At 40.4% G+C, this 25,268-nt stretch overlaps 2 protein-coding genes across 3 annotated transcripts; one reads left to right on the top strand and one right to left on the bottom strand.

Annotated features, from left to right (window-relative positions):
- Nucleotides 1–141: 141 nt before the first annotated feature.
- emp3b (epithelial membrane protein 3b (MAM blood group)) lies at nucleotides 142–3,312 on the bottom strand. The gene is made up of 5 exons (XM_034087795.1): nucleotides 3,211–3,312; nucleotides 2,157–2,244; nucleotides 1,954–2,056; nucleotides 1,713–1,853; nucleotides 142–721 (listed from the first exon to the last, which is right to left on the bottom strand). The coding sequence occupies exons 2-5, from the start codon at nucleotides 2,232–2,234 to the stop codon at nucleotides 546–548; spliced, it is 498 nt and encodes a 165-aa protein (XP_033943686.1). The 5' UTR covers nucleotides 2,235–2,244; nucleotides 3,211–3,312; the 3' UTR covers nucleotides 142–545.
- A 1,987-nt stretch (nucleotides 3,313–5,299) lies between these two features.
- On the top strand, nucleotides 5,300–25,256 carry ccdc30 (coiled-coil domain containing 30). 2 transcript variants are annotated; one of them, XM_071203625.1, is made up of 27 exons: nucleotides 5,300–5,501; nucleotides 6,341–6,523; nucleotides 7,327–7,447; nucleotides 7,698–7,888; nucleotides 8,199–8,279; nucleotides 9,477–9,633; nucleotides 9,947–10,018; nucleotides 11,297–11,412; nucleotides 11,495–11,619; nucleotides 11,723–11,915; nucleotides 12,516–12,608; nucleotides 13,452–13,580; nucleotides 13,736–13,873; nucleotides 14,462–14,640; nucleotides 14,829–15,090; nucleotides 16,829–16,951; nucleotides 17,417–17,587; nucleotides 17,712–17,921; nucleotides 18,337–18,494; nucleotides 18,611–18,776; nucleotides 19,791–19,912; nucleotides 20,085–20,226; nucleotides 20,483–20,619; nucleotides 22,807–22,924; nucleotides 23,066–23,130; nucleotides 23,367–23,544; nucleotides 23,725–25,256. In XM_071203625.1, the coding sequence occupies exons 1-27, from the start codon at nucleotides 5,481–5,483 to the stop codon at nucleotides 23,746–23,748; spliced, it is 3,675 nt and encodes a 1,224-aa protein (XP_071059726.1). In that variant the 5' UTR covers nucleotides 5,300–5,480; the 3' UTR covers nucleotides 23,749–25,256. The 2 variants fall into 2 exon arrangements, with proteins under 2 accessions (XP_071059726.1, XP_071059725.1); XM_071203624.1 differs by adding an exon at nucleotides 8,927–9,004 and having other exon boundaries at nucleotides 23,367–25,256.
- The last annotated feature ends 12 nt before the right edge of the window (nucleotides 25,257–25,268 follow it).

Here is a 25,268-nt window from a genome sequence, read left to right as displayed (position 1 = left end):
AGATACTTTCATTAAAATAAATGTCCTACATTTGCTCAAATACCGTTTGAAAGGTGTTTTACAGATTTATTTGGTTTCAAGTGTGCAATGTATTATCACATAAATGAAAACAGTGGACTTTCACACATTGTGTTTCTTGGAGTGATATTTATTGAAAGATGTTACTAAATATATTTTACATAAGCTTTAGGTACAAAAATAGATTTCCAGTTTGCTCTAGAAAAAAATATAAAAGCAATTCAAATGCCGTATATGCCTTAAACTAACACAAATACATTAAACTGATTTGGTATTTATTTTCCTTGGTCATAGGCATTATATATTGACTTAATGTTGAGGATTCAAAATGTCGTCAAGGGAAAAACAATATACATGTAGGCCTAGTCATTTATAATAAAAAAAACATCACATTAGTTGAAGCCTGAGCAAAGATTTGTGAGTCCTGAAAAAATACATTTCTGATTAACAAGAAGTCAAACCAATTGTTTTGTTACTTCAAAAGAAGAAGAAAAACGTTGTGTTAGACATTGTTTTCATTTGTCTGGTCATTCTTTCTTACGCAAGTGGATGTATATGACCCCACTAAGCAGCAACAAGGGGACACACACCCAGGCCAGGATGAAGCAGTAGCCAAAGTGTCCTGATGTCAGCTCTCTGGAGTCCTGAAGGATTTCCCTATTGTTTAATGTGTAGATGAGAGCTGCAGAAAAGGCAGTCAACCCTAAGAAAAGACCGTAATAAGTTTAGTTTATGAATGGGATGTTTTAAATAGTGTGTTGGTTTGTAACATCCTCTTGTAAACAATGTCAAAGCATTATAGTGATAGCAATGTTGACAGGGGACAGTGTGGCAAAGTAATGAATACATCACTATTAACTTTTACTTCTGACTGTGTCGCAATAACAGTAATATTTCAAAAGGAGACTAAATGTGTGGCAGTGTTTGAAATAATAATTAAATATGTTCACCAAATAGTTTTATTTGATTGCAGGTTAGCCATAAGGCTGCACATTACTAGTAACCTTGTTCAAATGTAATAAATGTAGTAATTACATTTTTTCAATTAATTCATTAAGGTTATTTTATTTAACTTATAACATTTTAATGACTTATCAAATATTTTGAACTGGGCTTTTTTGCTAAAAAGGCTAATAGTACTCAACACTTATTACAGTCAAACATTTATGACAAGTCTTTCTCAGTTTACCTTGATTTAAATTGGAAGCAAACAACAGAATACATTTCACATTCTTCATATGAGCTTTTTATATAATACTATCGAAAATAATACATTTGGATGAAACCCCTATTGTAATCACCAACATTTCTACCAGTAGCATAACTAATAATAATAATTCCTTACATTTATTATAGCGCTTTTCCAGTGCTCAAAGCGCTGATACTAATGGCACATTTTTTCTCATTAAATTGAAATGTATTTTGTTATTTAATTACATAACTAGTGGGGAGTAACTAGTAATTGTGGACTTTATCATAATAAAAAAAGCTTGAACCAATGCAGCCATCAGAAAAACGTTATGCACAGTCACAATACTCAAGTAACACTGTTGAAATAAACGTACACATGTTATATAATATTTAGCTTATTTCCCAACCATGAAATTTACATTTGTAAGAGAAAGTGTAACCCTTTAAAATTGTCCCATGATGCACAAAGCGGTCAGAGGGACATTGTTTCACTCCAGTGTTACCTGCAAAGACTTGACACAGCCCAGTGAAGTAGAAGAGCCCGCCTTTAGACATGGTGAAGAGTTGACCAAGGAACACCAAGAAGGAGACTGAGGAGAAGACCACTGAGATAACCATCAGGATCTGCACTGCATGAAGCCAGTCTGAGAAAGGAAACCACATCAAAAGTGTTAGTTCTCAGATTTGACTTGTGGAAGAAAAATGATCGTGTGTGGAGGTAGACAAAATGACATTGTTTGTTACCAGTTTCTTTGGAGGATGTACACAACCAAGATCCTGTGAAGTTGTCAAACCTACAGTTGTACCACAGGTCTGAGTTCTCCAGGCCATCCCACTCCCACCAGGACTTTAACGAGAGATTAGAGATGATACTGTCAGCTGGATATGTTGCATTTATGAGGTAATACAATAAAAGTCAACAATCAAGCCCCAGATATGAATACTACCTTCTCCATGGTAGCAATGAACTGCATTGCCAATGTGATAAGATGCAGCAGGGTCACAAACATAAGCAGGTACGCCATTTTCAACTCCCTGCCGAAAATAAACACAACTGTTTAAATGTAGGCTTCCAGAAAGACTGCATTCAACAGTAAGCGTGGAAATACTTGCTTGACCAATTAAACTTGTTTACTGGGTCTCTATAAAAATCAGTAATTGAGAACTTTCCTGTTTTGCCCCGAAGAGTTAAATGGAAAATGTCAGTCACTGAACAGAGTATACTGTGTTTTTTAAAGCCCACGCTTCAAAACAGGGGGCAATGAGTTATTTCTAAAATGTAACTTTGACTGGCCTCTGTGTTGCCATCATACAGCTAACCTCAGAGAACCTGGGAGGGCCTGTTGCAAGCTAAACCTTTTCAAAATATATATATTTTGTATAGGGTAAACAGTATGTGATTGACTTAGATTTGGATTTAATAAAGAGGCACTACTTGTTAATTAAGAGGAAATTAAAGTCTGAGGAAAAAACAGGGATTTAAGAAAGCTATTTTCTATTAGTGTATGGTAGTGCACGAGCAAACACTAAATTGGCTACCAAAGCTTTAGTAACAACATTTTACTTCATATTAAGGAGACATGCAATGGAAAAGAAAAAAGACAGAAAAATAAACAGACGGACATAAATTGACTCTGTAGACCTTTATCTCTATGTCTGTTTGGGTGGGCGGTGGAGTCGTACAGTCAAATTATCTCATTACACTTGATTCCATCCATCACATGAGAGTCAAAACGTTTACATATTTAGTAATGGTTATGAAAAAAAAAACATTGTGTACTGTTACAAAGATGTGATGAGTAACGGTTTGTTAAAAAACGTTATATTGTATGGCAAACCAAATCTGTTATAATAAAAGCATGAGTCTTTTGCTACGCACCACTCTAGAGTCCATTAGGGAATGTGATGCAAGAATCCCTACTTTTTTTTAAACAACTGGAACCATGATTTAACTAATAATATATAGAAGTCATATGAAATGTCAAGGAATGATGTACTCACACTGAGTATTGCCAGTCCCTCTCAATCGGATTTTAGGAGCAGCTTAAACGCAGCTTCACCACTCTACAGTTGTGTCCCTTCTGGTGGTCCTCTATTTTCAGACTTACCACACCCCCCTTATTTTTACAGCAACTCCATCCAAACTTTCCAAGTAGCACGCCCATTTCCTCTGTGCCGAACAGAGCTCTCTTTCAGTACAACATCACCATCCAAAATAAGTGTTCCACCCATCTAAAATGGGATCCACCCATGGGAAGTTGAGGCACATAAGACCACATGAAAATAACTCCTCGGTAAACACTACACTTTGGATGCTTTTTTGGCATAATGACCATTCTACTATGCATTCGTGATCCCAGTTTTGTTATAGGGCAGATGTGAAGAATAAACACACAACTGCAAAATAACTCACATTTCAACACCCAGGCATCATGATTATTGTGTACTGGTCACACAGGAAACATCAGGGTGGGACTCACCGTGTAGGCCTTCATCTTTGATCATGTAGTCATTTTAGTGGAGGTCAAAGCAAAACAAGACAGGCCTGAATTATAAGGTTTCAAAACATATGTACACATACACATATGTACATGGTTCAATAGAATAGGCAAGAATAAACATTATTTAACTTGTTTTTGTATTATTGATTATGAATACCTGTACCCCTTCATTAATTTAGGAATCAAACATTGTATAAATAGCCTACTATTGCTAGATTGAGCTAAATAAATGGTACGCTACAATTATACAAATGATTCTGATATTTCACATCTCAGGAAATACTAATGTTTCTTTGTCGACACCTGGTGTTTAAATCCATACATTTATGAGATATCATCAAAAGTCCATTAACTATCAATAACAGTGAAGTACATACTATATTGATACAGATTACACCACGTTACATACAGACACAGAAACATTCCTATCACTTTTGTTTACCTGGTAACAAAAGACGAAACCAATTAAAAGACCGTTTAATTGCATTCAACTTAATTATCTAGATTTTGTCAAACTCGTCAAAAGTACAACTTTTACCACATCTCGAAGCTGTCATTTACTAATATGATATTCCCTGGGATATTTTTTTTCTAAACTGAAACAAACAGCGTAAAGTAGTTGGTTTCGTGCGGTTTCATGGCTGCAACTGTGCTGATGGATTCTCCCTGCATCATTTAATGGTACAGTCCGTTGCCTAGGTGCTTGTAGAAGCCAATCCGCTCCGCCACGCCTGTCCTCAGCACTTAGCTTTCTTGTTGCTTTTACCCTTTGAAAGGTGAGTAAAACTTTAACGGCACATTGCATACCCTGCTAAATCATTTCAAATAATGTAGCTATTCAACAGTAGCCTTCGGTTATCGTAACAATTCCCTTACGGCGCTAACAAGTGGCTGCCAAGCGGTCATCGGAGAAAGCTATGGCTACCGTTAGCGAGCTAGCTTTAGCTGTGTGTGTGTGAAGTATACTACGGTAACTTATGAGCGAAGTTTGCTAACTAGCTAGCGCAGCGTGACGTCCCAGTTGCCAGTGTGGGTTATTTAGTAATTTACTTTAGCATACAAATATATTTACTTAATGACATATTTCTGACCAGTGAGCTTGCGTTGACAAATGGAGTGCAAGTTGTCCCACAAAATCCCTCATTTGCTCCTCGTCAGACATTTTGGGAAGAACAGTTGGCTGCATTTTTTTTTTAATGGCACATGAGAGGAAGGTCGTCACGTTATAACCACTGCTGTGCAAACTGCAGGGATTTATTTTGTAGTGTATACATATTGTTGCTTACGTGCAATGTTCCCAAATGCAGGACAGAAAAGTGCCTACTTCAATGATAGAGATAACATTATTACTGTTATTGCTGTCCGTGTAAAATCCTCATGATAACATAGCTAATCATCCTGAAGCTTTGCATAGCCTCAGGTGATGCAGTGTTCCTCAGCTGTTAAACTGCAGTCTGCCTATCCAAACTAAGGTAGCTAGTCTGATCTCTAAGCATGCAACTGCAGGTCCTAACATGACTTGAATGCATTGAATATTAATTTTCTCATCTTTTGCAGGGGAACTCGAGGACAAGACATGTTGTCATGAATGGATTGCAACAACAATGGAAGAGAGGAAGTTTGAGGATATGCTGATCTTCACTACATCAGTGCAAACTGACTTGGCTTCTATGGGATACCATGTAGGCTAGCCTTTTGTTTTGGATCAATACTTTTAACACTAAGGGAAAAGGCCATCATCAACAGATGCAGCTTCCTCCTGCTTAATGTATGGCCATGGATCATGAAGAGGTATCAATCACATCTGTTCATTTACTTAGAAATAACATAGTGACATTCACTGTGAAGATGCTTTGTCCCAGTGTTCAACACCAGAAGTACTTTATGAGTATGCAAATGGTCCTTGTTTTACATCTAATCTTTTGGCAAATAGTTCCACAAAGGCAGGCTCATATACCAGTTGGCGTGGTGTTTAAGTACAACAGGCACATGAGACCTGATACCTAGCAATATGCTGCATGTTGTCGGAGTAGTTGAAATGCTGCACAGGGGGGCTGCTCAGATTACAAGCCCAACCATGTACAGTATTGAATTCAGCAACAGGTGTTTAGTGCTGGCATGACACTATAATGTTGTGTCTCTCTCCTATGGGTCCCGCAAAGAGATCCGTTGTCAGTGAGACTGACAACCTTGATGTTGAAAACTGTTGTTAACACTTTAGTTTGCAGGATAGTTTACCTGATCATTTAGTAAAAGTAAGTAATTTAAAGGACGAAGGATAGATAATTTAGTTATTTGTGTTGCAGGTGTAGTAGCATGTCACATATAACCACATAGTACTATTAGAAGTAAGTTAAAGGCATTTGAGCAAAAGTATCCTTGGAATTGTATCAGGTTTTTAGTTTAATGACAATACAGGTTTTGCTATAATAGGCAAAGCTTTGAAAAGCAGTGAACCCAAGGCTACCCATTCACAGACAAGCTTACTATGTGGATGCTTCTTGATTCACTACATAACTGAGAGGTTTTATTTTATAATATCTTACAAGCTTTACATAACAGTTTAACACTTAGATGATCAATGTGATATTGGGTTTACAAAACATGAATCTCCTCCTCTGGGTTCTCAGGTGCAGACGGAGCTGGACAAGATTTCCCTGCGTCTTCAGGAGGATGGCCTGCCTCCAGGGGCCGGTGTGGAGGAGCGGCAGCGCCACCTGTGGCAGCAGCTGCTCGCCAGGGAGGCACACCTTCAGTCAGCCACCCAGGAGCTGCAGACTTTACGTACCCAGCAGGCCTGCGAGATGAAGGAGGTGATTATTTTCAATACTTTGGGGTTCGCAAACTGTAACACTGTCAGTCCTCTTGTTCTGATTATGTACGATGGAAGTAGGGGTCAGTTTGCACCTTTTTTAAAGTTGGTTTGCAGTTCACCAATAAACCAAGAGAACAAGTTCGGCACCCTAACTGATTAGTTGTGTGGACGTTTTCCATAAAAGAATGTTATGTTTAATACAAGAATAGGATACAAGAGTCTGAACTGCTTTTTTTCCAGTAATACTGACAAACATCAGTAAGATTAGGTTGTCAGAGCTACAGAGTAATAACAAGTCATCCATATTTGCTCGTTAAATCTTTCTTTAATGAACTGAAAACCACAACAATTTGATATTATTGGTGATCTTATCTGTGTCGCCTGAAAATCACCATAATCATCAAAGTGTGCTCCTTATTTTCATTAAAACTATAGACAAATAAAAGTGCTGTTTTTGTGCCCATTTTGATGAAGTTCTTGAAGCAAATAACTGGATAATCAAGATGGGTGTGACATTGATGTAAGACACTGAAAATGTACTGGAAGTAACATTCAGAGTATTGACAAAGACATTTGCTGAAACATCGTAGTGGCAAAGCCTCTCGTCAAACCAACTCAGAAGTTCTCTTTCCCTGTCCCTGATACTTAACCACTCCTAAGAAAATAATCAACATTTTACTAGAAGATGCTGCAAGTCCTGTCCCTGGCAGAGTCAACCTGTCCTGCTATTGTCTGAAGAAGAGATGTCTAAATGACATGGTTGAATTTCTATTGGATTTTTGTCTTTTTTTCATCTGTCAGGTTGAGAGCTATGTTTCACATATTCGTGGGCTGCTGGAAGAGCGCGAGTCTCTTACTTCGGAGTATGAGAGAGACAATGAACAGCTGCGCGAAGAGCTACACCAAATCAGACAACAACAGGGTGAGTTCAGTTTAAATATAGTGCAATGTTGGCATAGCCTGGCTCACCTTACCCCTGAGCAGTATATTTCTAAAACACCATAGCGTATTATTTGTATTTGCAAAGAATGCTTTAGAATCTTTTGTGTTAATATATCAAGGCATACGTTTCTACAAGCTATGTTCACAATCGGTCTGCTTCCCTATAGAAGTTGTCATGCAGCATTTTGTTGTGATTTTGACAATCCATTCAAATCTCCCATTTCTTCCAGAGGGTCAGAGCAAGGAGCTTGCAGAGATGTTGGCTCAGGAGGAACTCGGGGAGATGGGCTTGAGCAGCCCCAGTGAGCAGGTGGCGTACCTGCTGGTGGAGAGGGCCACACTACTGGAGAGGCTGGAGGCTGCTGAGAGGAGACTGGAAAGTCAGAGCCTCACCGGCAGCTTCATGGAAGTCCAGCACCAGGTACAGGACTGGCTTTTGTAAGGGGGGGGACTGTTTGAATTTCTAAAGGACTGTTAACATTTCGTATGGACATGTAGGAAAGGAACCATACTAGTCCAATTGGAAAATACTGTAAATGTAAGGTATCCTGCGAAAGTGCACAGCCTCTATTATCTGAAATAATTAGTCTTCTTCAGTCATATTGACATGTTTAGTAAACCTATCCCTAGGCTTGCTTGTTTTAGTGGAATGTAATATTTGACTATCCAAGGCAAATACAGAGACCGTATAAACGTGGATGAATGATGTTATCGTCTCTCTGACTGGACAGGAGCATATTCGCCAGACGATGGGGGAGGAGCTAAGGCAGCACAGGGTGGATATGCAGAAAGCCGTAGATAACATGACAAAGGTGAGGTCATTGTGCTTGTTGCTGAGTTACAGGTCTGTATAACATCAGGTTGAATTAAGTCTGAGAACAAAAAAGAACATCCCTTATATTTCCAGTTAAAGGGACAGTTCATACAGAATGGTCTCGTTCCAGAAATCATGAATGGTTAAATATAGTAACTATTTTCTTGAGTAAGCTTAATACAATGTAGTTCCTTTATATTCAAGAGAAGGCAGACGACCGTTATGTTCAGCACTGGGCATCTTACATCCCAACAATCTAGACTGCAGGATATAGGAAGAATGTGTACTTTTGATCATTTGGGTGAACTGTCCCTTTTACTATTTCTATTTTATTTGTATTTACTTGCACATCTCAAAACATTCTCTTGCACTATTTTATCTGTTTTATTTGTTCTATGTCCTATATATATATATATATATATATATATTAATGTGTGTGTGTGTGTGTATATATATATATATATATATATATATATGTTGCACTGTTGGAGGAGCCTGTGACCTATGTTTTTCATTGCCATATCTACACTGTAGCTCATGTGCAAAGGACAATAAAGCCTTGAATCTTGAATCCTTTAAAAGACAGGGATACCAGGTGATAGTAATGTCTAATGTGATTCTGCACACATGGGTCTTTCCTCTCAGCAGTGTTCATCCCAGAGTCCATGGAAGAAGCTGTTTGGGCTGCGCAGGTCTGGTCAGAGCAAACACAATATTACCCCTGTAGGTTTCCACCTTAAGGCATATACTAACTGAGTAACTAACACTGGTGTAATGATAAAGAGGACATCACTGGCCTGTTTCACATTATGAAATGTTCCATGCTGATAATGTGCCTTGATATCCGCATGACCACTATGATGCAGAGGACACTGCTTATCTCAGAAGCACGACTGTCAATATTTGTTTCTAACAACCTATGTGTGCTCGAAGTGGTTTGAAAAATTACGGCATGTCACGGGACAGCATGTGTACTTTTTGTCCCACTGGTGTCTCTATGCAGGTGAATGTTGACACTATTGCTTCTCTCCAGGCCAGCGATGATGATGATGATGATGACGAATCTGAAACGTCTGAATGCATGTCTCTCACATCAGCATGTTGGGCCATTTGCTTCTCCCGTCAACCTATTAATCTTCGCTGCTGCCACACTCCTCCCACTCTTACCCTCCACACTTTTATTCTTTTGCGTCAGGCCCACAGTGAGCAGGTTTCACAGGAGCGAAATGAGCGCCATCGGCTGGAGCGGGACCTTGAGGAGGCGTCTAGGAGGCTGGCCATGGCTCATCAGGACATCCGCAGACTCACCAATGAGCTGGATGCTGCAAAGAACAACAACCTGGACCCAAGTGGTATGGTGCAAACACGAACAAGCCTATGTTAAACACTATTGAAAGTTCTGTGCACATTATTGTTATAAACATACAAATGATGGCATTGACTTGTCATATTTTTTTATAATGTGTAAATCACACATACAGTAGCTTGAATGTCTGCCTCGAATACTTTTCAACATGTTTTGGTTATGCAAGATAACAACCTCCTTTTCTAATGCATACCTTTTTTAAATTGTAATAGCTAGGTACAGGATTTCATTAGGAGCTTGTAAAAATACATGTTTTGAAAGGCATTACATCACAACAAAAAATATGCTTCTAACCTCAGGTTCTGAGCTCCAGGGAACACTCGAAGAAGTAGAGAACCTGAGGAAGGAAGTGGACAAACTGAAACACTGTGGTGAGATAGACTTGGGTGTGATCTTGAAAATGTCCATTTAGTTGAGGTTTTCTGGAGTTTTTATTTTCTGCTTGAAAATTCCTGTTGGAGGAGAGTTGTTCAAATTGGTGGGTTTATAGGACTCTGTAGGGTTGAACAAATAGTTTGGATATTACAGATTTCTGCAAAAAAAATGACGAAATATAACATTTTTATTTTATTTATTTAGGTTGATTTCAATTCTTCACACACATTTATTACAATTATTTTAGATACCAGTTACTGCAGTGGCGAACCGTGTCTATCACAACTGGACCTTCTGTAGACACACACACCCCCCCGCGGCCGCCCCCCCCCCCCCCTACCCCCCGCGGCATTATAATGTCCGTCTTTTCACTGAATTGTCGTCTTGAATAGGGTACTCACAACAATTCCGCAACAACTTCATCTTCACCTGTTGCACTTGTCATTTCAACGTTAGAAACAATAAAACGTGAATTGCTTCGTCGCATTAGATCCTCTGTCTCGAGCCAGTTAACTAGTGGGCCTTCTAGACGAGTACCGTGGAACCGAGGGGAACTCTGAAAGAATACGCCCATTGGCTACAAATCAATATATGATTGGTTGATCAAACTGTCAGTCCAAACGTACACTCTCATTCAGTGCAACGGCCAGGGCATTCGATCAAGGATGTAGAATACCTTGGTTGAAGGATATTCTACCCAGAGACCCAGAACAAGATCTGATTGGTTGCTTTCTTTTCAACACAAAACCACTGAAATGCGTAGTGCATGGTCCGAGAAGGACAAACAAATCAACGTAACACTGTAATATTAGATCAACAACACAGATACGATTCTCATTTATTCATTTTATATACATTTTATATAATTAAATCGATTTTTTGTTTGTTTTATCTGAGTGTTCCAGGGTATTCTCTGAATACCTTGAAGGCCCTGACGGTTCGCCACTGAGTTACTGATGTAGAAACTACCTGATTTACTTAATATTCTTACTTGTTCTTGAATTATGAACTTGGATCATGTTGGTTTTTAAGATATAAGTAAACAATCTCACTTTGACAAATGCACAAAGTTCTGAATTTATTCCTCACCCTTCTAAGAATTGCAAATGTAAGCTTAAATGTTTCGTACAGTTCGCTTTAAGGACTGAAGAATCATTTTAAACCTGCATCTCAAACTAATTTCTAAGCAAATGATGGACAAATAAAACACTGTGAAGTCATAACTTCACATAGTATATAGCAAAACTAGACTGAAATGGTTTTTCCCTTCACAGATATGATGAAGCTGCAGCGATCCAAAGAGCAAAATGACAAACTAGATGTTGAGAACAGAGCTCTGAGGGAGAGAGTCCACACTTTAGAGTCAGAGAAGAGAAATCTCTTGGACCAGGTATTTGAATCATTATTTTTGTTCAAATAACTTATTATGTTGTCGCAGAAGTTTGACATTATTTGGTGTTGTGTTTGTCCAGTCGGCAAAACATGACACAGACGTAGATGTTACCAAAGAGGATGAAAAGAACAGGAGCATCAGTAGTGAACCACAAAACAATCTATCCGGCTCGCCAACCGAAGAAAAGGATAACATGCACAAACGGTACACATAACTGCCGCCTGGGAAACGGAGCGATTAAATAATGTTGACGTTCGTTTAGACTGTTTATACTGCTTTGACTTGAACCATTGTTATTCTCTGTCAGGTGTCATGAGGCGATGGAAGACAGGCTTGTTCAGATGAAGGAGCTGAAACGGCAGCTCCAGAGGATACGCAAGGAACAGGAAGAGCTGGAGGAGAGGAACGAGGAGCTGGAGGCGCTGCTGGGGGAGGCCCAGAACGCCAGCAAGGGGGAGAGGCACCGGCACGAGGGGGAGCTGGAGGGACTGCACAGGAGGGTAATGAAAAGCGCACACACTTCCTAAAAAACGTTTTCTTAACTGCAGGAGGGTTGTATGGATTACTTAATAAATTAAAGGAATCTTAGAAGTATTTTACTTGTGGAAAGTATGATGGCGTGTTTGATAGCGTGCCATTGTAGGGTGGAACAAATTGTACCACAGAGCTTTTGGAAGGGGGTAATATTCCTAATAGAAATCTGGGATATTCCCTGAGATTACAAAATCGTAAAATTGCAAGTAAAAGCTCAGAATTCTATATATGAAATTACAGATGTGTTCGAAGAGAATGTTTCACTTCCAGAAAAGGATCAACCTCATCCCACTACCACGTCCTTTTCTTCAAGTATTTTCTCATAAATCTTGGAGTTTATTTTACTACTCTAATTTCTGAGAGAACCTGATTTTATTACTCTGAAATGTATGAGTCATCCTCTGAAAGTTTGAGTTTTTCCTGTAGATCTAGCCCCGTTGCCTGGCATCATCATTGATTTGACATTCATTAATGCCAGTTGTTGACTAGAATTACTCAAACAGTGTTGTGTGAACCATCATCTCTCTAATGGCTGAGTGAGTAATCATCTTAACTTGTCTCTGCAGATCAAAGGGCTGGAGGCAGAGCTGAAGAAGCAGGATGTCCAAGACAAAATGTTAAAGAATGGAGAAGAAGCCACCGAGTCCTTCTTACAGCTGGTAAAACCTCAATCACTCAATATCACTGTGCTCATTTTACAGTGGGGTGACAACACAGAAAAAACACTTAGACTTGTGACAATCCACAGGTTCAAATAAAGCACAACGAGTTGTTACTATTGCGGCAGTAATCTTAAACAAAGTGCCGCGAGGGACTAAACAAGAGAAAAAACACTGTGGACGCGCAAAAACTCAGTCTTTCCAACACAGTATGCGTTTGACCTTTTATTTCCAAAGCAAAAATGCAATATTCCATATCCATATACGTATATCCTTGTATGCGTGCGTGCGGTCAACACAAATTGTCCTTCTCTAGCTCACTCCCCCATCTATTACCAAGTGCGCAGGTAAAAGCTACCGGATATAAGCACAAACGTCCCCACACAAATCCAATGACACGCCCACCACCTATAGTGACTCAAAAAACATGTATCGTAACAAACACAGAAATGGCTTCATATGTGGCTCCTACAGTTACTAATGCTTATCATTTGAAATAAAGTTATTTTGTCTATTAGCTTCAACAGGTCAATAAATGTAGCTGAAAGAGGTATAGCGATTAAGGAATAAGAAATCTCCTTTGGATTTTAACAGAATAACATAGAAACAGGTTTTATTGTATCATCAAGTTCTTGCAATAGTTCCTTATCACATTTCCATTCATATGATGGTTAATGTAAAAAATAAGAATACACTTTAATGACCCAACTATAACTTTAACAATCAGCCTGCGTAGATTAGATGATGGCCCATAAAGAGAGTTTAAATGCTTCAAATTCCCTATTATTATTATTATTATTATTATGATTCCCTATTAATGCTCTCTGTACATTATGTATGAAGCACCTAAGGGACAGCAGCCTGGAGAGATTGGCTCTTCTAGAGGCCCGTCTGACGGAGGAGAAGGACTGGAGGAAGCAGCTGGAGGTGGACCTCAGTGCTGCCCAGGCCGCACTCAAAAAAGACAAGGAGGTAAAAAAAAAACAATAACATCACAGCTAAAAATCTATTTTGAATTAAAGAGATTTTATCTTGAAAATAAGAGTTCTGGTTGTATTTGTTTTAAAGTACAATATTAAAAAGAGTCACAAACAACACAGGAACTCTAATTCATCTCTACACCAAAGGCTTTGCAGATAGGTGAGCGAGAGCTGAAGAAGCTGAGGCTGGAGGTGAACAGCCGTCAGACAGAATGCCAACAAGGGAAAACACTCATCAAGAGCCTCACACAAGTCAAGGGGGAGAAAGCAGTTCTGGAGGAAAAGGTATGTGCCTTTTTTCAGGTCAGACATGGTGAAACAAAGCATTCTTTCTTCAGGGTTAGATTGTTGCTGTTGTAAAAAATATATATATATAAAGAAACGACCTTCCTGCCTGAATGTATAGTGGAAAACTAGACTGGTAAATCAGAATTTTAATAAGATAACACGTATCTGTGTTTGAGTTCCAAAGAATATTAACGAAGGAAATATATAGAGGGATGAAAATGATAATGATGTGACATTAGTGTTTGGGTGGTTTTGTATTTAGCTCCTACATCAGACACGCCATTACACTTTGAATATTAGTTTCGCTATCATTGTTATCTAAGAGCAAGGAAATATTTAAATAACAAATAATTAGGGAAATATCAGAAGAATTTAAATGAAATCATATTATTAATGTATTCTTAATTTGAACACATTCAAGCCACAATTCTATAATATCAAAATGTACTTATTACATTATTTACAAAACAAATAATGCATATAACCAGTTAAAAATAGATACATGAAGAGCTAACTAACCAGGTTGACTGATAAAAAGAAGTCAGTTTCTCTCCATCTTGATTTCCTTGCCTCTCTGCCGGCCAGGTGGCTCAGATGGAGCGAGCCCACAGCCGCCTCCAGAGCGAGTTGGAGCGCTATAAAGACATTCACCGGACCCAGGAGGACAGAAGAGAAAGCAGGCTTCATGTTGACCAGCTGAAGGAGCAGGCTGACCGGCTCACTGCTGAACTGAGCAGCCTGCAGACAGCACACAGCGCACTCAGGTTGTTATCAGTCCTCAATTCGCCGTACAAAAAGTATTGGTGCATGCAGAGGTATTTTAAAAATAGATCAGAGTTGGGATTATAGCACTGTCACAACCGGTACTGCTATCATGTATCATGGCTGGGCCTATCTTGTCTCTCTAATACACCCAAGCTGACTAGTTTGCACAAATTTGCATATGTTCCAGGGAGGAGATGGTTTCCGAGCGGCTGCAGACTGCCGAGCTCCAGGCCAAGCTTAGCTCCACTGTCCAGGAGAAGCTGACAGCAAAGGGGGAAAGAGAGAGACTGGAGATCCAGATGCAGTGCCTCAAAGAGCAGCTCAAGTGGCATCAAGAGCGGCTCTCCTCAACAAAGGAAGCACTTCTTAGCAGTCAGGAGCCTGAACTGCACACAGCTCATATCGAATCTAGGCTAAATCCAGTGGAGAGAACCAAGGATGATGATCAGGTAACAGCAATACATTGGTAAGGTCATTCGGTTTGTAGAAAAGTCCATTATGTGAAATCATCTCAGTAAGACTGTTGAGATATATAGAAGTTTAGTAATGTGGTTTACAGGGTGAAGTAGAGAGAATGTCCTACAACTTCACTCAATTCAACTTAATTCTGCCCTTCAAAGTGCTGAATGACTAACATCCTTACCTAAGTGTAAACACTAACACTTCCCTGTGAATGCACTCTCTTACAAATAAAACTGCTGCTTTCAAAATCTAATGTAAGTAAAAGTGTGTGAGTATTGAAAGCAAGATTTAAGTATTTTAATGAGACATTTTTCAGCTGATCAAAGAGGTGTTTTATCCTAAACACTGGAGGATTTTCTTAACCCCAATAGGAACACTAAATAGGTATTACAAACTGTAACAGAAGAGTTACTAATGCTGTCTTTGATTATATCAGAGTAAAATGTGGAAACTTTCACTCGTAGGGGCGAAGTACAATGTTACATAAAAGGAATATAGTGGCTATGAATCTCTGGAATAAGTAAAGTTAAAGTACTTCTATTGCGGCTTTCACACCAGCGCTTTTCAGTTTCTAGCTCCGAGCGGGAGCTTTTCTGGTTCAGCTCCGGTTTCCCTTTTCAGCTCCCGCTCTGTGCACACCGCCCACTGGCGCCCCAGAGCTGCCCCTGCTGCGTCATGACCTCACCGTTTACATCGCTGATTTGCCCCCCAACGGCAGCCATTACGGCGCTCACAACAACAACAACGGGGAACTGCGTCGGGTCGATGATCGTGTTGCTTTTAATCACACGAAGCCAGAATAAATTGAATAACGACTTCTCCAACCTTATACTTTTCTCCAGAGTGCCGTGGTTCATTGTTTATTAATGTGTTTCTGCAGCATTTACCGACCGCTGCAGTATTGGCTGCTCTTCCACGGGAGTTTATTCTCCCGTTAGCTCCCGGTTAGCTCACACTGCAGCGGCCGCTCTAAAGTATTCACTGTCCGACTCACACAAGCAGCTGATGCATATCCCCAGTTCCCCTTAGCCTAAGTGAATGTGTGTCAGTCTGAATTGACACTGTTTGGTATCACAACGCTGTTATGAAAGTTTCTCTGGTATAAAACGGGTGATGTTGGCATAGCAACCGAAGCTAAACTGACTACTTGCATCCGATAGCTGCAATAATACAAAACAACACGTCTGCCTCTCTCCACAATGATCGATAACAGTGAACGGATGGTCAAAGTAAGGTACAAATAAACAGAATCACACAAAGCCTGGTTAGTGTTGCCTGACTTTATAAAGTGTGTTTATAAGCACTACTGCTTGTAGGCAGGCATAACAGTCGACCCATGTTCAGTGGGTTTAGTTTCCTGCACGCCTCGACGTAAGAGAGACGTAAGCGACGCCACCTCTTAGCTCCGAAGCTCTTGCCTCTGGACCGACAATTTTTTGGAGCTGGAAGTGAACCCGATTCCGGAGCTAAGAGCCGGCGCCGCTGCGGTGTGAACAGGAAAAAACGGCGCTTTTCAGGCTCCAGCTCCGAGCCGGAGCTGAAAAAGCGCTGGTGTGAAAGGGGCATATGTGTACTTGAGTAAATGTACTTGGGTACATTCCACAACTGTCCTTGATTAAGGCATATATCCCGCCACCAGTTTTTACCTTCCTGTAGGGGAAGGTGACCAGAAAGGGAATTTCCTCTGCTAGAATAATGTGTGATTCATGTGTGTGTGTGTGATAGTTTTCATGTTTGACGCAGGAGCTGAATCATCTGCAGAACCAGCTGGAGGAGAAGCAGCAGCTGGCCGCTCAGCACCAACTGGCCCTGCAGGCTCAAGTCAGTGAGGCGCTGGCACACATCAAGGTGTGCAGGATCATAATAAACCCTTAACATGCACAGATATTCAGTATTCTTGAGTTTGGGTTAATAACATCATTGTATTTGTACTGGTTGACTTCAGCTTACACAGCAGCTGCAGTAAGTCCCCTTCTTTAGGCAATCAACTGTAATACATATTATTTGATTGAGTAACATCCCTTATATGAATTTAAGTTACGATAAAAAACACATTTTCAAAACTATTCTAGCTAGTTGCATTTCTGGCAATCTTTCTCTCTTTTATAATTATAATATATGCCAATGTTAAGTATAAAAACTCCAGTTGTGAATCATGCCTTTACGGTTTCTGACTCTTTATTCACGGCTAGTGTGTTTGGTTGATGATTCACAGCAGCCACAAGAACATCTATGATGTGCTACCTGGACATGATCTGTACTTCCCCTTCAGTGCAAACACATCCCAACCTTGTCTCTCATTCCCCTCTTCAGTCCCAGGACTCGGTGCTGAGCCAGAAGGCAGAGGAGGCGAAGCAGATGAAGCAGGACCTGCAGAGGGCCCAGAGCCTGTTCACCTCCGCAGAGAGGGAGCTGCGCTACGAGAAGGAGAAGAACATGGACACCAAGAGACACAACACCCTGCTGGACCAGGAGAAACTCAAGGTCAGTCTTTTACAACGGCAATCTGAAGAATAAACTTGGAAGAAAGGTGCTGTACAAAAAGCTGTAATTGTCCGAATACTTGTTACTTTGGTGTTTTTGTGTTTATGCTCTTTTATGCCTTCAGCTTTGTGCAGAGCTGAAGCAGCTCCAGACCAAGCTGGTGCAGTTGGAGCAGTGCGTTCACTCTCAGGCGGCTGAGTGTGAACGTCAGCAGCAGAGAATCAGGGAACTGGAGATAGAACTGGCGCGTAACTCCACAAACCGCAGCGCCACCACCAGCCTGCAGGAGGACCTGCAGAACGAGAGGACCCGGCTCATTGTTACTGACAAGAAGGTCAGTACGCGCACATGCTAGACAGACTTCAGTGCTTTCATTCCAACTTCATATTACATCTGGTGATACATAAACTCTCTTCGTTCGATTGGTAACCTGGTGTCAGGCAGAAAAGACCCGATGGGATTTTCAATGACTTCAATGTCCTACTGTAGTTTGCACTTTGAGTTTTATTAAAGTTAATAAATAGGTGCACATTAGAAGCATTTGCCCCATGAGAAGATCCTTGGGATCTGTGTGTGCTTTTGTAGAGATGTAGCATTTGTTCTTCCTCATCTGGCATAGCTCTTTCTCAGGGTTATTCCCCAACATTATTGTCTATTTCTGGCCGACACCTTCAGGGATTCTGGGGTTCAGGAGCTCATGTTATCTGTATGTCACTCTGAGTGAAGCCTGTGGCTCTGTTTGTTGGCAGGTATTGGAGCTACAGCAGCAGCTAAAGAGCGCCCAGCACCAGCTGCGTGTGGAGGAAGCCCGGGCGGGGGAGAGCAGCCGCCTGGAGAGGGACAGCAGAGATCTGTCCGACACCCTGTCAGCCCTGAGAGCCCAGCAGCAGGAGGAGCACATCACCAGGTCACTGCAGAGCTGCTACGCTAAACTTGCAGCAATAGTGGCATAACCAACATATACCACACAATTCTGACAGTGTTTTTGTTAACCACCATTCCTTTCCGCCATCCCTGTCTCAGGAAGCTGGTAGAGCAGCGTGAGGAGGAGCTGCAGCAGCAGGTGCGCTCCCTGAGGCTGAAGGAGGCCTCCATGACACGGACAAACGCAGAGCTCAGCCACCGCGTGCAGCAGCTGGACACACGCCTGGCTGTGTTAGAGGCTGAGCTCAGCAAGGCCAGAGAGGAGGTAAGAGCAGGGTCCAGCCACTGGTCTCAGGTTATTGTCTTTATTGGCAGTGTCTTTGGATGAAAGGGTCAGCTGAATGAAATGTAACGGGATGTATTGGTGCTGCAGGGTTTCAGACACACAAGGCACCACTCATACTTTTAAAGGTCCCCTATTATACTGTTTTTGATCAATATATTTAGTTCTAGTTATATACAAAACATGTCTCTAAAGTGTTTGGCTCGAAATACAAAATAGATCATGCATTGGAGCATCCCATAATCCCCTCTGTTTCAGCCCTGTTTCCAAAGTGCTGATTCTCTGTCTGTTACTTTAGATGAAATTAAGGCCCAATGCCCCTCTGTTAGATATTTGGTTAAAAAGAACTCAATGGTGCTCTAGAGGAGATTCAGGTGATAAGGTGGGCGGGTGTTTCCTTGGTAGGTGATTGGCTAATGGTTACACAACCCAAAAAAACATTATGACATCACAAAGTGGCCAAAATCTGATCAGCTCATTTCCAGACAGGTTTTTATATAAATGGATCAAAAAGAGAGAATCTTTTTTCCTGAAACTTTCAGAATCTCTTAATGCAGATGGGACACATGTTTTTGTATTGAAGACATGAAAAAGTGGATTTTAGGTGACCTTTAATGTCTTTTTAACATCATTTTAGACCAAATGTGATTCAGAACTTTTATTCTTAGCCTGTACTTAGCTTTTCAGTGAAAGTTCAGTTACATTACTACCCTTTTTTTATTTGGTATTGTTTGTTTTTACTGCTTTTTATTCATTCTACCGTGTTGTGTACTGTCACTTCTTCCATAAAGTGGGGTGATCAAATATTTTCATTCAACTATTCATATGTTAGAAATCGTTTTTTTATTTAGTTCTACTTTAATTTGACTGACACTTCACCAAATAGTCTACACAGTCCTCACAATAACTGGCTAGCCATATTCATTGTTTATATTTTACATTTGTGTATTAGCTGAAAATGCATTTTGAATCAAGAAGTGTTGTATATGTCTTCAGGCGAGAGACAGCCAGAAATCAGTTAACAGACTGCAGGAGGAGCTGATGGCCAGTCAGCAGGAGAGTGACAGGCTGCACGGGGAGCTGCAGCAACTCCTCCTCCAACTGGACACACACATCAGGTGGGGGACACACTCACATTGATATAGATATTTATTTGGAAATAAAACTAACTCATGTTCTTTGGCAAACAAATAACTACGCATTTCAGATCAACTGGATGGGGTTATAGCATCATTAGTAATAATGACACGTGGAGCCCCTGAGGTTAATTCCCTCTGCTCTGCCAACCAGGAAGTACAACGAGAAGCAGAGTCAACACAAGAGCAAGCTGCGTCAGGCCAAGCAGGTGTTCCTCAAGGAGACAGCGCAGAGGGATCGCATCATCCAGACACTGGAGAACGACCTGATGCTGGCCTCCAGCCTCTCTCACAAGGTCACACACACACACACACACACACACACACACACACACACACACACACACACACACACACACACACACACACACACACACACACACACACACACACACACACACACACACACACACACACACACACACACACACACACACACACACAATGCAGAGAGCTGTCTGTGTTCTTTTAGCTCTACAAGAGATGTTTGTGAGAGACAAATGTTTTCTAAAGTATCTCTGTTTTTGTATATTTCTCCCTGGTGGTTTTCAGGAGAAGGAGCGGATCCACACAGTGACGGAGGAGAATGAGAAGCTTTTGGGGGAGAAGAGGGATTTGTCGAGGAAGATAAGCGAGGCAGAGGAAATGGGCAGCAACGGCATGCGGACCGCCTCCACTATCCAACACAGGTATCTTAAAGGGAGGCAATCCTCATGACACGCATTTTTAAATAATTATCATCCGATAAAACAGACCAGTCTCTGCCAGTCTTCTTTCTTTCTTTTTTAATCCGATGACATTATCAGTGATTTTAAGCTGATTAACTACCGAAATAACATCAACCCTGTGGGCGGCGCTATTTTGACGAGTCACATGACTTATGTTACCGGAAGTGACGTGAACTATGCGTTTGGTGTCGAGGACAAATTGACGTATGTGCTTTGTTCATGTTGTTTTCTCTAATTACTCTCACAATTCTATTGAAATATGCCTCATTGTATCGCGAAACATTGCCACAATTCGGATAGGAACAATCCACGGAATGCTCGGTTCCATCTATTGCCAACGGGTAAGCGTAGGAAGTACGTTCGGAGGCAGTGGCTAGCGAAATGTGCTCGGCCCGAACCGAAAGATCCACAGGCGCATGTATGCAGCGAACATTTCAAGTTTCCGGACGACTACTCAGAGTATGATGAAACATAAAATGGGATTTATTAATCAACCATTACTTAATGGGGATGCAGTGCACTGCCAATGCCAGCCAGCGTAAGCACATTATGCAGCAGACTTTACTTATTGTTTACTACGTAAGGAAGCAGGAATTGCAGGACCCAGAGCGCACGGAGCACAGAGCGAACAGCAGATAACGGAATTGCAGTTTTATTGCTTATGGATTATCAGAACATTTCAAAGGGGACACAGTCACATTGGATATTAACCTATGGATTAACTACATCATCGTTTTTATCGTTGTAATGCTATTGAAGACCAGTTTAGACCAGGCAAAGACGAAGGTAAGCCATGTTAGCCTAGCGCATGTTAGTACCTAGCGCCACTTGTTTTGATGTACGTTTTTGTTGATAACGTCGCGAGTTTGTATCTTTCAGTGTTGAGGTGAGCACCGTTAGATTCTGTGTCTTTACGATCATAAACGATGTGTTGGATGTGCAGCTAGGATAAGTAATAAGGGAGCTAGGAGTGATTTTCGGTGCAGTAATAGGTTAGCATTTTTCGCTCGGGGCTAATTCAGAGGCTCACTGTTAGCATTGTGTGTTTTTTTTGAAGAAAAAAATGAAAAAGATCAGTTAAATTAGTTTTTTTCCCGTTATATGGATATAAAATATTCATAGTTTATTAAATATTAAGGTTCCTTAGACGTCATTTCCTGCAAATGACGCGATTTCGGCCCCGGAACCGGGTCCGTAGGGCCTAAGAGGATAACAGACTATGTGTTTTATTTTTTTTACAGTTGTATTTGGATGGAATGAATACCTATAGTGATAATTCAAAGTAATAAAATGATTTTTACAGTGAAAAAGGTCAAATGGAACTGATGGTTCCCAAATTACCCAGAGGTGAGTCCGCCTGGACTTTATTTTTCTAAACTTCTTCCTCGGCTGACGAGTCCGAACTCAAATACTACGCCATGTTTTCGTGTATTTACAAAGTGAACGCATAGATGACGTCACGACCTAGTTTTTCGGATCATGTGACTACTGAAAATGGCCAAAATGGCAGCTGCCTGACGGAATATACAGGTTTTGATAAAAAAGAGCTATAAAATCATTATTTACCGGCGAATATCGCTGATTTCTTCAGGGTATGGTTTAAACATAATGTTTCACTAAATACTGAAGTTTTGATTAACTATCTAATGACTGGAGCCTTCCTTTAATGAATCCTACATATTTTATATTTATTTTTTACAATCGTACCTTCTGCTCTGTGTTTTGAAGTGGCAACATGAGTATCTGGGTATCAGTATACTTTTATTCCGAGTGGAAATTAAGTGTTATTATAAAAAATGCGTATGTTAACTTGTCTGAAATATCTCAAATGGGATTTGGTTCATTGATCAGAACCCCTGTTGTTTTTAATGGATTGTTGTCTACTGATAGGCACATTTTAATGCTAATTGTGTGTGATTACTATCGTCATTATATTTGTTATATTTTTCTATATTATGTTAACCTAGTTTTCTCTTTTTTGCTTTTCATATTGGTCTGCCTTACAAGCCAATGTTCTTATTATCTGTATTTTATGAACTTTTATGTGTAAAAAAAAAATAGAATGAATACTATAGAAACATGTGTTGGTAAGTGACACACAGGGTAAATAGTTTTGTGAGTGACTGCTAACATGAATCTGCGTTCTAGGGTCAACGTGTTAGAAGTAGAAAACAGACAACTTCAGGATCGATCCCTGAAGCTCTCCAACCAAGTCGGTTCCTTAGAGCGAGCCCTGAGGAACGTCCAGTCTTACTACAGCCTGGAGGTAACGCCATTCAGATCTGCAAGCCTAAATGGGAAATTTCACCCCAATTTCTCAGGTTTCATTTGTTGTTTTAAAAAAGCTCATCAAGCATTAGCATTAGCAATTGCCGGTTTACTCAAAAGTGTTTCAAATGCTCAACAGAATGCCAAGAAAGTGATCCCCTCTGAAAATCTCAGTGATGGCTTCCCACATACATCTGCGCTAAGGTGAGGGGGTTTTTATGAAGGGAAATTGTTTTATTAAAACTATTTGATTGATATTTTCCTTTTTTTGGTATACTTACAATGCTGTTGTTGGAGCAAAAGAATATCGCTTTAATAATCCTCATAAGAATTCCTAACATAAATGGTCTGCTACACCACACATTGATATGCTAACATACTGTATAGGTGAATGCTTGTTGTGCATTGTCGGCCATTTCTCACGACGTCTGTATTTCCAGTCTGACGTCAGGCTCGTGTGACACTCTGGACATCCTGGATGCAATCTGCCGTGTGAAGGTGGGCGGCCCCCGGGTGTCCAGCCACCAACCATCGGAGCAGAGCTACCTGAATCTCACCTCTCCATTGGTTCCTCCAGACATCAGAGGCCCGGAGGGGAGTTCTAATAACAGTGAGCAGGTATGAGAGGTGGGAGGTTTACGTAGGGACGTTGTCTGTGTTTGCGACAGACAGCGATCAGGGAGGATCAGATCTGACTCTACTAAAATGAGTTCTGTTCAAGTTCTGTGCCGGGGCTAGTGTCGGATTTAGTTCAGCTTGCAAACTTCCTAAGAACCCGTTTGCTTTTCCACTGACTAGATCCCGAGAGGAGCCCCGTCATGACGACATCATGTATGTCACAGCTTTTACGTCAGTGCACATTTTTCTCACAATAAGAACAATGAAAGAATGCATCAGAGCTGAGCACCTTTTGCACTTACTCTTATGAAGCAACATTGAATTGCAAGACCATTTTCTCCTTGTCTCCAGCAACTCTCTACTGCGCTTCGTACACACAATGAACTGTTGCTCCAAGTATTCTCGCTCCAGCCTCTGACGAATACGGCTCTGGGCTCTTGGTGCAGGCGGAGCAAAAAGTCGGTGCAAAAAGTCGGTGCTCGAGTTGAACCAATTTTCAGTAAAAGTGGATTCAAAATGTGGCTCCAACTCTAAACCCGCCTTGGAAATGCCTCTTGAAAAAGCACTAAAGGTCAAGTAATCCGCCACTTCCATTAGAGACTCAATATCTCAAAATAATAAATAATCCTTGTTGAAAGGCAGTAATAATGAATGGGAGCTGGCACTGCGGCTCTGCTCAGGGTGATATCTGTTTTGTATTGAAAAGCAGAAGCTTGTTTGGCTTATTTTTTGTAGTCCAAAGTGATAATGTGAGGGATTTTAAAAAGGCATGTGCAAGTGTCAAAACATTTGAATGACAAACAGGGTGTAATGAGAGCTTTGATTTGGGCGGCACAACCTTATACAGTACGTTTGCCCCAATGTGTGCATACGCCTGGAGGTTGTTTAGTTTTAGTTTGCTTTCACGAAAAGTATACATTTTTTACAATGTCGAGGTACAAAATAAGACAATGTAATTCACATGAGACAGCGAATGTCAAAAAGACATTTAACAACGAATATTTGTTTGAGTTTTAAAATGAGCACTTTATATGAAGTTTACTTTTTTTGTGTGGAAAATGTAGCAGTGGATACTAACGGTATATCAATAGAATATATTTCCTCCAGCTACTTCTTGCAGTGTTTTCAATGAAGAAATGCCTTAAGTGTTGTTTTTTGAGTTTTTAAGGTGTCAAAACATTTTAAGTCACATCAACATTCTTACAAGTTTACAAAGTCGTACCTATATTGTAAACAACATTGATAATATTGCGATCTACTTTATGTATAATAAAAGACTGTGTGGTAACAGAGTCCAAACATTGGGGTCCTCTCCCAAATCCCTCCCTCATAATATAGCTTCTCAGCTGCTGACACTCCAGTATTTACAATATGCAGCTTTGCCTGTGTAGATCTTTACACCGCTTTAGATTTCATGCACCGAAAGCTGTGTTTTTTTTTATACATTGGTCAACCTCAGTGGTTTCCTCCAGGGACATTCAATCATAAAGTACTCTTGTACTAAAGAGACGTGTGTCATGGGAATAAAATACACCATTTTTTGTCACTAATAGAATTGTACACGATGAAAATGTGCCTGAAATTATGAAGTGTTTATCTTTATCTTGCTGCTGCCTGAACAAGAAAAGCCTTTTTGCGACTGACATGTAAACTGAAATCTAATCAGTATACATCTTTCACTTTTGTTGTATCTTTGTAAATACTTTTTTAAACATACAAATATT

The sequence above is a fragment of the Pseudochaenichthys georgianus genome, chromosome 7 (assembly GCF_902827115.2).
Source record: "Pseudochaenichthys georgianus chromosome 7, fPseGeo1.2, whole genome shotgun sequence".
In the NCBI taxonomy this organism is placed as follows: domain Eukaryota; kingdom Metazoa; phylum Chordata; class Actinopteri; order Perciformes; family Channichthyidae; genus Pseudochaenichthys; species Pseudochaenichthys georgianus.
This window is presented reverse-complemented; position numbering and strand designations above follow the sequence as displayed.